At 43.1% G+C, this 15868-nt stretch overlaps 3 protein-coding genes across 5 annotated transcripts; 2 read left to right on the top strand and 1 right to left on the bottom strand.

Annotated features, from left to right (window-relative positions):
- Positions 1-15: 15 nt before the first annotated feature.
- LOC100825260 (mediator of RNA polymerase II transcription subunit 7a) lies at positions 16-2319 on the top strand. Of its 2 annotated transcripts, none has more exons than XM_014895785.2 (6): positions 16-162; positions 256-458; positions 547-616; positions 826-992; positions 1067-1140; positions 1883-2319. In XM_014895785.2, the coding sequence occupies exons 2-6, from the start codon at positions 321-323 to the stop codon at positions 1962-1964; spliced, it is 531 nt and encodes a 176-aa protein (XP_014751271.1). In that variant the 5' UTR covers positions 16-162; positions 256-320; the 3' UTR covers positions 1965-2319. The 2 variants fall into 2 exon arrangements, with proteins under 2 accessions (XP_014751271.1, XP_003580745.1); XM_003580697.4 differs by having other exon boundaries at positions 17-162; positions 304-458.
- A 306-nt stretch (positions 2320-2625) lies between these two features.
- Positions 2626-10403, top strand: LOC100824959 (eukaryotic translation initiation factor 4 gamma). Of its 2 annotated transcripts, none has more exons than XM_010242258.3 (14): positions 2626-3071; positions 3700-3742; positions 4440-4700; positions 4785-4877; positions 5495-5814; positions 5895-6044; positions 6137-6331; positions 6955-7029; positions 7139-7205; positions 7279-7482; positions 7648-8404; positions 8491-8547; positions 9010-9078; positions 9895-10403. In XM_010242258.3, exons 1-14 carry the CDS (start codon positions 2703-2705, stop codon positions 9935-9937), a joined length of 2703 nt encoding a protein of 900 aa, XP_010240560.1. In that variant the 5' UTR covers positions 2626-2702; the 3' UTR covers positions 9938-10403. The 2 variants fall into 2 exon arrangements, with proteins under 2 accessions (XP_010240560.1, XP_024311568.1); XM_024455800.1 differs by having other exon boundaries at positions 5492-5814.
- Positions 10404-11091: 688 nt separating this feature from the next.
- On the bottom strand, positions 11092-15601 carry LOC100824656 (molybdopterin biosynthesis protein CNX1). Its single transcript, XM_003580696.4, has 13 exons — positions 15393-15601; positions 15173-15299; positions 14924-15054; positions 14330-14431; positions 14164-14247; positions 13838-14065; positions 13434-13621; positions 13207-13311; positions 12788-13117; positions 12239-12396; positions 12011-12117; positions 11764-11820; positions 11092-11685 (listed from the first exon to the last, which is right to left on the bottom strand). Exons 1-13 carry the CDS (start codon positions 15558-15560, stop codon positions 11476-11478), a joined length of 1995 nt encoding a protein of 664 aa, XP_003580744.1. The 5' UTR covers positions 15561-15601; the 3' UTR covers positions 11092-11475.
- Positions 15602-15868: the final 267 nt, after the last annotated feature.

Genomic DNA, 15868 nt, shown 5'->3' with positions numbered 1-15868 from the left:
GCGTGGACGGTTCTGATCGAACCATGTGGATCCTGGCCCATCCCCAGCTTCCCCACATTCCAACCCCTCCCAAACGACCCTTCCGCATCGGCCTCGTCTCGTCTCCGCCCTCTCGCCGATCGGCCTCGCCGGCGGCAGTCCGCCCCCCTTTTGTTCCTCGAGGTATGCATCCGTGTATACTTCTACTTCTCCTGCCTACTGTTTGTCTTCATCTCGTCCCCAGTCCTGCCGTCTCACCTGATTTCTCCGACTCAGATTGTAACCCTAGCTCCTCCGATCCTCGCCTCTGTTCCTTGTGCGCAGAGTAAGGCCATAAGGTAATGGCGACATCGTCGGCATACCCTCCGCCTCCTCCGTTTTACCGTCTATACAAGGATTTCGAGAAGGACCCCTCGTCTGCGCCAGAACCTCCGCCGCCAATCGATGGAGCATACCAGCTCTTCGGTGCTACCTACACAGTATGTTTTTGCTTATCATTCTGTTCTCTTCAGTTGCGTCATTTCTTGTGTCAAAGCTGACTCTGGACTTTGCGAGTCGGCTCTCTAGACGGATGTGGTGCTGCCGAGTCTGGAGGATCAAGGTGTTCGCCAGCTTTATCCAAAGGGCCCCGATATTGGTGCGTGTCATTCCTGTCATCATGTATTTGATTTTGTGCAGATTTATATGTACTTCGAACGGTTACATTCTTAGCTGTTAAATGATTAGGGCTGCCTCTGTAAATCCACTTGCAATTTTGATGAAATGATTACTTCGAGCGCAGAATAACTTTTTAGTATATGCTTTGATTTGACGGGCTTAATCTTTGTAAAACTTATTAACCTTCAGACTTCAAGAAGGAGCTAAGGACCCTCAACAGAGAGCTTCAACTCCATATCTTGGAGCTAGCAGATATTTTAGTGGAGAGACCATCTCAGTATGCTCGCAGGGTTGAAGATATCTCACTCATTTTCAAGAACTTGCATCATCTTCTTAATTCCCTACGACCACACCAGGTATAAGCTGTGATTTAATTTTAAGTAGTGAACTTATTACTGAAATTCAGTAAGATAACTTAAATTTCTTCTAGGCAAGAGCGACATTGATTCACTTGCTTGAGAGCCAAATACAACGTCGTAAGCAAGCAATTGAGGATATAAAACAGTAAGTAACTGAACTTTCTTCAGTTTGGCTGAACTGCTAAATCAGCATACTATTAATCTTCCATAGTTCCATTGGACATGATCGACGATTTATAGACAAGGGTAGAAATCTAGGTTGTGTGTCAAATGCATCTTACAGAATACAAGGGTATTATCATTAGTTTGATTTCATTAGCTGGTGCTTAACTGGCTCCAGGATGCACTGAGGCAACCATCATGCCAATTGACAAATGGAGAGATGGATTGTGTTAAACTGTTAATCCTGATATCCTATCCACAAATTACGAACACACAATTCTTAACCAGCAGTTCTCATGTGGCTTCTACAATATTAGCTTCTTGTTTTGCTCATACCACTGAATCACTGATTGCAAATCTGACATAAATATAAGCTAGGCGCTGAGACCAAAAGGCACGGCCAGCTTAAACTTGCTGCTGTAGTTTGAAAGATTAAATATAGTTCGGAAGATGGAACTGATAATTTTGTTTGATATTAGAAACAAATGATTTTGATTGATCTTGTAGAGAGTGCATGATGTTTTATTTTGTCTGATACCGTTGTATTTGTAAACAGACATTTTAAATGGTACTACCTCCGTTTGGGTTTATAAGGCCCACACGGAATCTTGTGATAATCAAGTTTCTTTTAATGGGCAGGATAACACAACCAACTGTACCGACTGTGTTGTAAACTACGCTATTTTTGACAGCCCTAATAAGTATTTTCTTGCTTCTAATTTCAGGAGGAGAGAGGAGGCACAAAGGCTACTTGGGGAATCACTGCTTATTATAGATGGAAGCCAGCAGGTCATGACTCCAATGTGAAGGCCAGTGACATCCTTCGTTTCCTGGTGCCAAGTTGGCTGGATCAAGACAGCTATCGGTGTTTGTTTTAGGTGGTGATTGCATTTCGCACTTTGCTTGTAGAAATAACTTATCGACATTTCGATCCCTAAAAGAAGTCCTGCTGGCATTTCAAGATGTTCTGGCTTGCGATGATGAATCATGTATCTGTGTTATGTGTTGTGGAACTGTTAAGCACTGAACCCTGAGACTTGGGATAGTTTCGCTTTGTAGTAATCTTTAGAATCACATGATTTTGTATTGTTTTATGTTACTTCAATGTTGTGAACTGAAATGCAGCTCTGGCATGACCCAAATGGGCATGGTTTTTTGTGCATGCTTAGGAATCACTCGATCTAATGATGGCTGTTGATTACTACGGAGTACCTCCCTTCCTAAATATATGAAGTCCTAGCTTTGTTCTAAGTCAGATTTCTTATAAAAAAAAGGATGATATTGCTTCTTATTTCATGGTGGAAAACAGATTTCATACTTCTGCAATTGGCTGGTTTGATCTCGCAACCATGGCCTAGTCGGACAAGCGGCCCGGCCCAGCCAACCCAGCCCAGCCCGTGTTCCTCCAGTTCGGCCTTCGGCGCCAATCGGGTCTCTTTACGGCACAACTAAACGCGACCACCCCAATTGGACCAGAACTATCGGACCAGACCACGCTCCGCAGCTCGTCTCTCGCGTCCCGTCCCCTTCCTCTCCTCCGCCTGCATGGACGCGTACCGCCGCTTCGCCGGCTCCGGCGACGCGCCGCCGACGCCGCAGCAGCAGCAGCAGCAGCACCTTCCTCCTCCCTCCCACCCCAACCCCAACGGCTGGTACCCCGGGCCCGCGCCGCCGTACCACGCTCCCCACCCCAACCACCCCTACCCTCCCCAGCAGCACCAGTGGGGCCACCCGCCGCCCCCCGACATCCAGCACCAGCACCGTCCTCCACAGCCTCTGCCGCAGTACACGTACCAGCCCCAGCCCCCGCCGATGCAGCCGCCGCCGCCTCCCGCTCCAGGGAACCCCTGGCCTCCTCACCACGCCGGGGCCCAGCCCCCGGCTCCGAGCTACCCACCGCCCCTTCCGGGTCAGGTATGTTTTGCGTTATGCAGTTTCCGTTTCTGGAACAGATGTTTGGTTATCAATGGATGATCTGGGGAAGGATTCGTAGTGTATGCCCGTTGCTGGTTCTAGGGTTTAGGAGAAGCGCGTCATGGAACTCCGTAGTAGTTTTGTGATTCCATTCAGTCTATGGAGGCTGGTGGATGGTGCAAGTCCTGTGTAGGTATCGTGGTGGGAATGAGGTTGGGTTAGTGGGTTACGTAGCGGGTGGTTTTGTGGTTCTGTAGCTTTTTAAGTTGTTGATAGGCCATCTGTGAGGCGTTATTTCGGCCAAGTTTCTCACTATTGATGCAGCTTGTGGGCTTTACCTGATACTGGACTATTTGGGAAATTGCGCTTGGAGGAAAGCAATATAGTTTGACTCCTTCGCTTTGTACAAGTGGATATTTTGCAGCAGTTCTATGATTCAATCATCCTGATTTTGTCGGAGGTTTCGTTCTGGCACCAAGTTTTAAGCCAAATGGCTGCATACCTTTTTGGTTCTGAAGTTTTTAAGCCAGACGGATGCATTTTTTATCTATAACTTTTTGTTTAAGTTGTTCTTCCATTGAACATCAAGTATTCTGACCTGACACTTGGACATTTGCTTATTTTGCAGGCATGGACAAATCATTCATGGGCTCAAAACGATGGATACACAGGTTTGTCATATCATCTAAGCCTATGTTATACGGAGTATATACTTATAATTTACAGGTAAAGAATGTGGTGAGAAGGTGGAAAATGGGAGTTCCATGGCTTGTGTTGATGTCGATATGGAACATCACGTTATGTGTGGGTGTTCTGACGCAGCACGCAGCATTTGCATAAAAACACACCTAACTCTTTGCCCAAAAAAATTGTGAACTCTGCGTGCATTTCATGTTTGGAAGTAATTTTGTGACTGCATTTGTTTAAATTTTCTGTGGATCACTGTTATTTGGTTGATTAAGCTCTTTTTCTTTAGTCTATTACTATATGCATGTGCCTGCTTTTCCCTTGCTTAGGTTCTTTGACTCATGCTTCTGTGCACAATCAGTCCTTGCCAGATCGTGTTATGATTCTTGGTTTCTGATTTAGCAAATGCATTGCCTTCTTAGTTTATCAATTTACAATGGGATTTCAGTTTAATATAATATACTCCCTCTGTTCCATAATTCTCGTCGAAATCTTACATGTATCTAGACACTTTTTAGGAATAGATACATCCATTTCTGGGCAAATTTGAGACAAGAATTATGGAACTGAGGGAGTAGTATATTCATATTTAGAAAGACTCCTTAGAGCAGAAATATTACCTACAATTAGAAATGGCTAGTTGGGTATGATGATTAAGTTTCTAAAAAAATCAACTCGAAGGGCTTGCCAATGAAGATGATTGGGCTACAAAGGCGAAGGAGTGGGCAGCTGCTAAATCTGGTACACAGAACCACCAGATTCAGCAGCATGTCATGCCCACAAATAGAACAGAAGTTCACCATTATGGTGGTTACCATGATCAGTATCAGCATTCAGCTGGTGTGCCTGCAGAACCTTTACACCCACCAATTCCTCAATCAAATAGCGACCAGTTGCCGTTTCAAATGACAGGTCAATCGAGGGAAACAAATTATTTGCTAGGTAACATGTCTTGTTGCTCTTCACTCAATATATGTTACACATAAATATGCAAGTTTCAGAATGGAGCTGAAGATGATATTGCAGATAGAGGTCCAATGGCGCCACCACCGAAGAGTTTCAGTTCATTTCCATCCACATATGAGCAGGAGGTATCTTATAATTATTCTTCTGCTCCAGGTATGCCTTGCTTGGCAATTTAATTTCCCTGTGTAGCCTGAATCGTAATTAGGTGTATCCCTGATGGATATGTATCAGATTCCATTGCAGAAAGACTGAAAAGTCTAACTCATCTTTTATTTTAGAACAAAGAGGGTATAATGCATGCAATCTGTCTTATGCTATTTTAGCTACGTTAGTTGTTTTATATACTTCATTCTGTTGTATTGCGTTGGTATATCTGTTGTGTTGACCTTACATGGATGAGAAAAAGGCAGATGTCAAGAGAGATTAGTGGTTGCATGCACCATGATGCACATGAATTTCTTTACCAGTGACTGTAATTGCTTCAAGTATTTGATAGTTATTAGAATTACAGTGGTATATCATGAAGGTTTTCTAGCTTGTCCTTAATTCCTTGCAACCGGATAGTAAATCAATGTATTTGATCGATCGTTCCTTTTCACTTTGAGGAGATAGGATATTTATTTCTCTTATAAACCTTCATGCTGAAACCTGTAATTATTGGGTGGGTCACTATTTATCTGTTAGTGGTTGGATGGTTGATGATGACGTGTATCTGATGTGTTGAACAAAGTTTGATACCGGTAGATTTTGACTATGCTATCTAATAGCAGTTAATGGGGATGCTATGCTTCAATATCCAAGCTCACAACAAGCTCAGACAGCTCCAGCTGCCTCAGCAGTTCAAGATGGATTTCCTCGAGGGACTCCTAGTATGCCTGGGCATGGTGGACAGTCCTTCAGGATGATGGTTGATCCCAGTGACCAACCTTTGGAATTCAATAGCAGGAAACCTGATATGGCAGTACATCAAGCAGTAAATATCAATTCTACTGTTCCAACAGGAGTGTCCGAACATGACACAGTAGCATCGACTCAATCATGGGGCCCATCTGCAGTTGGATATTTCCCTCGAGCTCCAGTACCACCACAGGTTTATATATCAGTATTTCATTACTTGTTATAATGTCATGCATCGGCATCACTGATACAGGGATACTTATTCTGTTATAGATGGATCCATCTGTACATGCTGCTCCACTGTTTGGAGCAGTCGCTGGTTCAAACTATGTTCCACCTGCAGCATTTGGTTTTGGTAGTGTAACTGAAGCATTCCCTACAGATGCAAGCACTCTTTTCAATGTTGCAGAACGGTCAAAGAAAGTAGGTTTTCCTTGTATCCCCCCATTGCTTTGCTCTTCCTAATTGTTACAGCTGTAAACTTCAACTGATTCTTGTGATTGATTCTGTACCAGCCTCCAGTACCTAACTGGCTTCGAGAAGAACTTCTAAAGAAAAAATCCACTCCAGTGAGTGCTTCAGTGCAACACTCGACAAATTTCAATTCCATGGAATCTGAAGATGCCGCAGAACTAGTAAAGAGAGCTGACCAAACTGACAGTAGAAGCATTGGTCCAGCTAAATTAACTGAGGATGATGACGCTGATGAGGTGCTCTTAGTTGTTTTATTGTTAATCATTAGTTCAGTTCCTATTACAGTATTACACTATTAATCTGCCCTAATATGATTCACTTGCATGCAACAATCAGCCATAATATATTTTCAATCATCTTTTCAAGACTAGTTAGTAACATCTCCAAGTTAAGTTCAAAGCTAAAATAGTGCCGTGGGTGACTTTTGATCCAAAACGTTTTTTGGATCAACTTCTGTAAGTTACAGTGTAGGTTAATCATGACATGTTAGAGTGACTGAAGGCTAATGCCTGGCTTTGAGAAATTAAACAATTTCTCTGTTGTCCACAGGAAAATATCCATTTATAAACCTATAGTTTTCAAAGTAGTGTATTTTTTTTCATCTGTACACATGTTCGCTTCGCTTGAATCCAATTGAAACATCGGGCCCATATGCTATTTGCTGAAAAGCTGTTGTGCTTGGAGCAGCATCAATTTTAAAAGGAAGCTGACTTTCTCAGTAGTTTAATAAGGGGATAAACAGAAAACATAATTGAGCAATGTGCTGGCTTGGATCCTCCTTCTACCCTTTCCATATTCAATCTGGATGTCATCATGGCTCTCATTTGGAATCAATGTACTGGACTTGAATCATTTGCAGGATGAAATCGAAGAAGCCCGGATGGCAGCAATCAACAAGGAAATTAAGCGCGTGTTAACTGAAGTTCTCTTAAAGGTCTGTAGTTTTTTTTAAAAAAAAACTGGGTTTAGCAAAGCTTTTTTACTTCGAAGGAACACAAAGATCCTGCCATTTTCTTACTTATTATTATTATTTTCATTTCCAGGTCACTGATGATCTTTTTGACGAGATCGCAACCAAAGTTTTGAATGAAGACGATTCATCAACTGAACGTGAGTGGCTTATACTAAAATTTTAAAATAAATTGGTAATACTGTAATTCTGAGTATTGCCTCTGTGTTGCAGCCAATGATTCCACTAGGGTCTCTAGCTTAAAGGAGCGTGATCTGGGAGAGCCAAAAGCCAAGTCCACAGCTAAAGTTGTTGTGTCTGCCAAGCCAGCCAACATTAGTTCTATTGATCATCTAGATGGTACTGGGTTAAGTTCCCCTAAAGGTGCTCTTCTCGGTCTTGCTAGTTATGATTCAGATGATTCAGATGACGATGAAGGTAAGATTTTAATTTTCAAATTTACCATCTGAATTTAAAGCTGGTGCAGCACATCCTGATGAAACGAAATTCTTGAAAATACACTCAACTGACATGGTTTCCCACAATTTATTGAGTTTCTATAAATGAAGAATTATTGACCAAGATGAATAATCACATTTTTAGGTGAGAAAAGCATTGATGGTGAACGACACATGAATCATAGTGAAAGTGCTGCAATCCAAAGTGTTTCATCAGGAGACGATAAAAAATCCAATGTCGAGGGATCTCAAAGAAAGGCAAATGCAGAATCTGAAAGAGAGCTACATATTGATGACACACAGAATGGAGAATTTCCTTTAGAAGCCAAAACTTCTATCCAGCCGATAAATGAAAAGGCACATGGGCACGCAGACGTAGATTGCCAAAATGGAAAGGCCTCTTCCACCAATCATGCTGAAAATAATAATAATAATAATGCAGAGAGTACTCACAGGCATTTGGCAAGGAGCATCCATGAGGAAGACCTTGTAAAAGATGCAAAGCTTGTCCATAGAAAAGACCTTGAGTCTTCTATAACTGAAAAGTATAATGATGGTGACAACCATAGCATGCATGGAAATATTGATAAAAAGGGTATCAAGGAGGAAAAAGGTTCTGGCAGGTATGCAAAACATGGACTGGATGAAAGGAACAATGCCAAAGGAGATCGGAAGGACTTTCCAGAAGATGCGAGAGAGAGAAAGAGGGATAGCGCTGATAGAAGAGACAAACGGAAAGATGGGAATGACGATAGATCAAGGCAAATTATGAAGAGCTCAGCTAGTCATAGCAGCAGAAGATCACGATCACCAAGTGGGAGAAGTCACACTAGGAAGGAGAGCTCTTCACATGTTCGACGTAGTGTTTCAAGTGATGAGCCTTCGGATCATGTTAAAAAGAGGTACTGTGATTCTTATCCATAGAATGTTTAGCCTGTATCAGTTCATGCGTTTATATTGATTAGTCCTTTGCTCCATTCTACTGCAGAAAGACTCATTCACGTAAAGATAGCATGTCTCCCTCACCTCCAAGATCTAGGAACAGGTAATCAATATGTGTCCCTTCTATACTACGGATTAATGATTTTAGAAATTTCTAGTTAGCTCCAACGAGTTCAGAGATACTATATTGTAAGGTTGGCATCGATAGTTAGGCTAATCTTAGCGGACACTCCCCCGGTAAGTTGCTGAACACTTTGCTAACTTTTTGTCATGAATAACCAGAATCTTTCATGTTAAGGCTGTGAAACAGCAATGGTATTTCTGGATATGTTTAGTAGAACTGTATTGCAGCATATTTTATGTTTTTTGGCAGCAGTGCCTCAAAAGCACTGCTTTCTCAGATCCATCGTGGTAAGTTTACTGAATAATATAGGAATTTTTTACTTCTGTGCCTTTTCAATTTGATGAATAAGCACTGAGCAGGTATCTTCTGAGTGAAGAAACATCAGGTTCATAGATCTCTTATCCTTGCACTTACCCATTTAGTATTATGTTTTATCTCTAGACGAGTTTCGCGGTCTCCACATAGCAAGCATTCTCATCGCAGGCATTCACCTTATTCATCTGCCGAGAGGTAAGCGATTAATTAGTTCTTTCTCTGTCATTACATTGTTCCAGGTGATAGTTGAAGTGAATTTTCAGCAATTTATAGATTCAAGGTGTAATGTTTTCCCTCTCGTTGTAGCTGATTTCTGGGAAATTGGTTAGTGCACTGTGCAGCAACACCCACCAAAAAAGGAGACATTTTAAAAGAAAAATTCAGGATACTAGGGTGAAGCTTTAGGTGTCTTGAGACCACATGTCTCAAGAAAAAATTAGTTTACATTTTATAAGATACATTTTGGTTAAAATATAGATTTCCGTAGTTTTTCCATGATTTCGTGCTGTCATGCCAACTTGAGAAATTGAAGAGATTCCTATAAAATTTTGTGGAACAAGCACTCAAGCACAAACTACAGTTTAAGGGTGTGTTTGGTTTTAGCCCAAGCTTACCTTAACAAAAATTTGGCTAGCCAATATTTTGAGTAATGTTTTTGGTTGCCAAGATTTGGCCAATGTTGGCAGGAAAAATGAACTAGAATTGGTCATGGGTCATTGGCTTGTCAACATTTTGGCAACCATCCAAACATGAGCCAAAACTTTTGTCATGGCCAAAACATTGGTAGGGTTGGTTTTGGTCATCAACCAAACACACTCTAAGCCTCCAAGAAGTCTGTAAGTTGTGAATTTATAGGATTGTATTTTGTCGTGGTGTCGTGGCAGGGTTGGTATTTCATCAGTGCTTCCATCCCTAGACCTTGGCAGGGATCATCTTAAATCTGGAGCCCTGTGTGCCACACTACCTGTATAGCAAGAGTGCTCAATTTAAACTCTTTTTTTACTTATCCAGGAAGAAGCGATCCAGATCCAGAACTCCGGTTAAAAGGAGATAGAGGAAGCTAGCAGTTTGTTTTTCCCAACTGGGGATGCCTGGGTTCTTGCCACTTGTCCTCTCATTGAAGAATGACCTTCCAAGGCTCGAAGACGCACACAGAAGAAGACGCTGGATGTAGCTTTCTGCAAACAAGACGAGGATCATTCTGATGGACCCGGTTCAGAGGACAAGGCATGGAGTCCAGCAGAAAATATGGCGTCTGCCAATATAGGATATGTAATCTTTTGTACAAGCAATGGACTTCATAATTTGTAGTGGTAGCTTCCCATTTATCTATTCCATGTATTGTCTTTAAATTATCTAAGCCCCGGTTTCTAATTTAGTTTATTTTAATTTTATCCATGCTCCACAGACATGCTACCATGTAATCTGTATTGTTCAGCCTATGTATTCCTTCTGGATCACTTAAGAACAGAGATGGGCATACAATCATGATATTGTAGCTATGTTAGTTGTTTGCTTCACTCCTGTTGTATTTGAGGCAGTCTGTTGGTGAGAAGGATTCAGTGACGTAACTGCAGGTGACTTTGGATGGCTGACAAGTGGGTCCCACGGCACGTTGGCCCACATGTCACCCGCCAAAGTCAGTACTTCACTGAATCTGCATCCGTCTGTTGGATAGATGAGCTGTGTTGTCCTCAAATGCACTAGAGAAAGGCAGTCAGTCAGATCAGTAGGTGCATGCATCGTGATGCTCGTGAATATCTCTGCCAATGACTGATTTGTATCAGATATTGATAGTCACTAGAATTACAGTGGTATATCATCCTTCTGATCCCTATTGTACTAAATCTGTGACAAGTAATATGGTTCAGAGTAGATCTTTTAGGCTGTCCTTAATTGCTGTGTGGGTAACTGTAAATGTGTCAGTGGTTGGATGGTTGTTCTGCTCCACGTTTGATACTGGTAAAGCGAGATTAGCTATCTCAACTATAGCCCCGAAAATTGTGCAGTACTTCCACCGTCGTAATTCTAGTGAGAACCGAATGATTGATACAATCAGTCGTTGGAGAAGATATTCACGAACATCACGCTGCATGCATCCACTGATCAATCTGAGTGCATTTTCATAGCCCATATGCGCAACACAGCACATCTATCCAACAGATTGCCTCAGATACAACATGAGCGGAGTTTAAACAACTTGCGAAATATATGAAGTGCAGCCTTGTGTACCTCGGCAAAACATGCACTTTCCCAGTTTACAAATTGAGCCCTGCCACTTTATGTATTGTGTAGTGCACGTATGTAATTTTGAGTGCAGTTATCACTATTACTAGGTAATTTATTCAATATCAAGCTCGGTGTAATTACAAAAAAGCGACAACTGTCACAATGTGAAATGAGGCCTAGTGCAAAAAGGAGTATGAAACATGGCACGTCGAGCAAACAAAAGGCCGTCATCTTTGAGGCTTGAGCCTCAAGCAGTCCAAGCTGACAGAACAGGATCACAAAGGAAGTAGTTGTTTGGTCCCACAAGATCAAATTCTTATCATACAGATTTCCCAGGTGTATGGATCTGTGTCGAACCGTCGATTAGGGGTCACACGAGCATCCACCGCCAGAGGATGCGGCTTTAAAACTTCGCTCCCACTGGTCCACGGGCGCGGCATCGGCATGAGGGACATGGCGGGGGTTCTTCTCCCTCTTGTCACCCTTCAGCTGCTTGATGGCATGCTTCAGCGCTGGGAGAAGAGCCTCCATGCACTCTGCGACAGCATTTGGGTTGCCGGGCATGTTGATTATCTGAGAAGAGAACCCTTGTTAGCCATTCAGAATCTATAAGTGTGCAACTACGAAGCATTATTGGGTTGCAGTCTGTACAAGTGTCGATCCTCTTATCCCAGATGCAGCCCGGGATAGCATTGCAAATGGTGTCACCTGTAGCAAACAGAACAATGCAAGCACCGTCAATGCAGATCAAAAGAATCTGAATCCTGCCAAGTTTAAGACACTAAATAGATACTACTATTGAGGAAAATTGTACTTGTGAGACCTACAGGGTCAGCTGTGATCTCTCTAAATAATCAGTTGCAATGAAAACCTAAGATGTAATAAAAGTTGATGTCACCTTCAAACTCTCCTGAATCATAACAAACGCAAGGCCAGGTGCTTCTTTCTCTATCACACATTTTGTTGCCTCTGGTGTGACATCTCTAGGTGTGAAGCCAGTGCCGCCTTCATGTACATTCACCAAGAGGAGGAGCTCGTGTGAGTAGGAAACAAGGGCTATGCAGTAGAATACCTTGAAATTTGAGATCATTTCATTTAAGAGATTTCTCCTAATAAAAAATCTCACCTAAGGTCAAGATGAGGTTGACACGGTCAACATCACTCCACTTTACCAGAACGTCCTTAATTTGGTCCACTTCATCTGGAACTACAGCAGTAGCAACAACAACTGCTCCCCCTAATTTCTCTGATGAAGAGTTCACTACAGATACAGCTCTTGGGCCACTGCAGATGGATGATTAAAGAGAGAAGAAACAACAACGATACAAGTTACTTTTCATGAAAGTGTGATTCACAAACAGAAGCTAGAAATAAAATTCATGCTTAATGCACTATTTTAAAGCCTAGAAAAGGATAATAACTTTGTGCAATGTGGAGTCCATACTGCAATGCATCACCATCTTATGTGAAGAATAAACAGTAATTTGACTCTTTTATTTTGCATCATGAGTGACCCTTTTGCATCTCAAAGCAAAGAGGTGTATCAGGATGCATGATTTTTTTTGAAGTACCATACAGATATATTCTTTCCAATTTGTTTTAGGAAGCAGGAACCAAGTCACAAGCAATATGACTTACGACTGTAAATAAAAGGGTGTTGCATTTTAAAAAATACCTCCTATCGGGGCCTGCTCCGGAAGATACAGTATCGCTAACAGTCAGAATTGCTACTTTAACTTCAGCATTCTGAGAGGCCGCAACCTGGGAGACATCTGTGGACATGCTTTTTGCAGAAGAAACAAAATGAGTTGGTAGAAGGCTGGTAGTGGTGGCAGCAGGTTGCTTATACAAAGGAGGGCTGGTTATATCCGCGATAACTATAGCTTGGATAGATACTCCGGCTGCTAATGTCTGTCCAGATGCTGGTACTTCCAGCAAGGCATTTGCAGACTTCATACTTAGGAGGCGGCTACTAGCTTGTTGGCCAGTGCTCTCAGCAACATAACTGCCAAAAAAATCAACAGACATTTAGTTATGTAGTGTCACACAGTGTGACAAAATATCAGGCGGTTCATGTTAAAATATAGCTCTTACCCAGGTCTACCAGATCCATCATCAAGCACCCATCTGATCACTGCACGATGGAACTCTGGACGATGTGAGTCTGCTCTTAAGGGATGTGATAGACGCACATGAACTCTACGAAAACAATCTTATCAGTGGAAAATAAGATTAAAATAATAATAACAGCAAAACAAATATCAGCATAAGAATGATGTTAATTGGTTTGTAATGTCTGCCGCATAGGGATGTGATAGTACCTTTGCAAATGAGGGTTTGACCAACCAGAGAGAAGACGTATCGCAGGAACAACAAAGAGATTGAAGCAAACCATACAGCTTACAGGGTTTCCAGGCAAGCCAAAAGCAAGAGCTGTTTTCGATGACCTTGCTGTGTCGTCCGTGCTGATCTCAGCAAATGTTAACGGCTTTCCTGGTTTCATTTGGATCTGCATGCCCACATGCAACAATAAATTAAATTACCAGAAAAAATGACAAAATACAATGGTCACAAGTTCAAAAGGTTTCTTTTGTGAACATAACTGGTTTCAATGGTTATCCAACAGCAAACAGGAAAAAAAAACTAACTATACCATGTTAATGGTGGTCCATGCTGCTTAACAACACCTTGCTATACAATACCTATGGAAGCATTTCTAATTTACCTTGTCAAAGTAAATTTTACCCATCTTTGCCAAACAAGGTTTGACAAGATCTCTATCACCCATGGAAACACCACCAGAAGTAAGAATTATATCAGCATCGGAACGTAGAGCTGCATCCATTAGCTCCTTAAGGCTTACTTCAGTGTCTTTCGCAATACCCAAGTCAACCACTTTACACTTATGCTGAATAGCAGCAGCAAGTAGCATGGCCCGGTTAGAGTCACGAATCTGAAATTTTAGTTTCAAGCAGAGATTTCATAATTTTGGTGAATGCAGAACGCAAGAAAGTTGAAGCATGCAATAAGTTATGGAATAGTAGGAATGACCTGACCACGGCTGAGAGTTGCAGTGTCTGGCTGCACCAACTCATCCCCTGTAGAAAACACAGCAATTGTTGGTCGACGGTATGCCTGCACATGCAAACTATGAATGCTGCATTATACATTTTACTCTAGCATACTCAGCAACAATAACCAGAAGACTATTATTCACCTTGACAGCAGTTACTCCCACGGTTGCAAGTAGCCCAATTTCTGCAGGACCTAGGTGCTCACCAGACTTCAGCACTACTAAATCTTTCTCTATGTCACACCCCTGAAAATTAGGTAATTAAATGACTAACACACTGATTGCTAAAAAACATCACCACACGTTATTGTGGTCCATCTTTATACAGAAAGCACAAAGTCTTGTTACTACATGATGGCCAATTGTGCATCCAACATTCTTCATTAATGTTTTTATAGCACTGAGTGTTCTGTAGGAACAGTAGTGGACTAGTGACAATTGATACAGTACATCTGTACAAAACTAATCTAACTTCAAGTCACAAACAAGAATGTTGCGCCCTGTTCCCAAAACAAGAGATGGAACAGTTAATCGAATAAAACAGTAAGCTGGCTTTAGTTGCAGCTAACAGCCTGACATGGCAGCAGAAGAGCATGGACCAAGCTATCCATCAATTACGAAATCCATAGCCTCACAACTCACAGCCCATGGTTACCCTCCATCAGACACAAAGGGAGAGATCACATTGAACTGGAAAAACAAGCAAGCAAGCAACAGAAGCACCAAAAATCTGCTCACCACATTGCGTATGTCGTGCCCCTCGGCTACCCGCACCGAAATCCTAACCCTCTTGGTCCCATCCGGCGGGGCGGCGACCTGCTCGGTGTCCTCCACCTGCACGACGGCATCTGCGCCGTCAGGTATCGGCCCTGCCCAATACAACAAACAACCACAGCCGGTTCAGCTCAGCCAAAAATCGCACGCACGCTAAGCAAAGCAGCAAAGGGAGAGAGAGAGTAGTAGCAAGTCATCACCGCCGCCGCATACCTCCGGTCGTGACGTACGCGACCGTGCCGGGGGTCACGACCACGCCGAGCGCGTCGTCGCCGGCCCTCGCCTCCGCGATGACGGCGTACTCCCCTGGCCCGTCCGAGGCCACGACCGCGTACCCATCCTGCAGCAGGAGAAGGGGTCTCTCGTATTACCCACCGTCACGGTGTAGGAGATAGGAGAGTTGGGGGTTGACTGGCTGACCGGCTGGCTTTACCTTGACGGAGGCGCGGAAGGGGGGGAGCGGGTCGGGCGCGCGGACGTCCTCCGCGAGGACGAGGCCGAGCGCGTCGAGCAGCGGCACGGCGGCTGAGGCGGAGGCGGCGGCGCGCCGGCCCGCGGCGGCGGACAGCACGGCCGCCAGCGCATCCTCCACCTGCAGCATTTTTTTTTCCCTTACCCCTCGTGCTTCGTCGGCTCTTCTCGACTCGTCGATTTCTTCTTCTGGGGCCGCATTTTTATCTCGGGCGGGCGGCTCGGCTGGGCCGAGTCGACGGACAGCCTTCGGCCTTCGGCCTCATTTTGAAATGGAAGTTTGCCACCTGTCATGGCACGACCGCTGCTTTGGTAGAATTTTGCGACGTCGAGATCATTGTTCTTTTGTAAAACGAAAATAGCTTTCGTTCACGGTATAAAACATTGCCGGAGTCACATCCACTGGCTGCGTTGGTGTCGTCTCCCACGAATAAATAA

This window comes from Brachypodium distachyon, chromosome 5 (assembly GCF_000005505.3).
Source record: "Brachypodium distachyon strain Bd21 chromosome 5, Brachypodium_distachyon_v3.0, whole genome shotgun sequence".
Classification (NCBI taxonomy): Eukaryota; Viridiplantae; Streptophyta; class Magnoliopsida; order Poales; family Poaceae; genus Brachypodium; species Brachypodium distachyon.
The sequence above is the reverse complement of the archived record's forward strand: the minus strand, read 5'-3'. Positions and strand labels throughout refer to the sequence as shown.

Bases quoted from the DNA above. Each gene is read 5' to 3' on its own strand.
- LOC100824656 (XM_003580696.4), bottom strand. From the start codon at position 15,560: ATGCTGCAGGTGGAGGATGCGCTGGCGGCCGTGCTGTCCGCCGCCGCG. The intron at 15,300-15,392 runs GTAAAGCCAGCC...CTCCTGCTGCAG, and splicing joins CCTTCCGCGCCTCCGTCAAG to GATGGGTACGCGGTCGTGGC. The intron at 13,118-13,206 runs GTAAGAGCTATA...TTTTTTTGGCAG, and splicing joins GATGGATCTGGTAGACCTGG to TTATGTTGCTGAGAGCACTG.
- LOC100824959 (XM_024455800.1), top strand. From the start codon at position 2,703: ATGGACGCGTACCGCCGCTTCGCCGGCTCCGGCGACGCGCCGCCGACG. The intron at 3,743-4,439 runs GTTTGTCATATC...ATCAACTCGAAG, and splicing joins TCAAAACGATGGATACACAG to GGCTTGCCAATGAAGATGAT. The intron at 5,815-5,894 runs GTTTATATATCA...ATTCTGTTATAG, and splicing joins GAGCTCCAGTACCACCACAG to ATGGATCCATCTGTACATGC.
- LOC100825260 (XM_014895785.2), top strand. From the start codon at position 321: ATGGCGACATCGTCGGCATACCCTCCGCCTCCTCCGTTTTACCGTCTA. The intron at 459-546 runs GTATGTTTTTGC...TCGGCTCTCTAG, and splicing joins TCTTCGGTGCTACCTACACA to ACGGATGTGGTGCTGCCGAG. The intron at 617-825 runs GTGCGTGTCATT...ATTAACCTTCAG, and splicing joins TCCAAAGGGCCCCGATATTG to ACTTCAAGAAGGAGCTAAGG.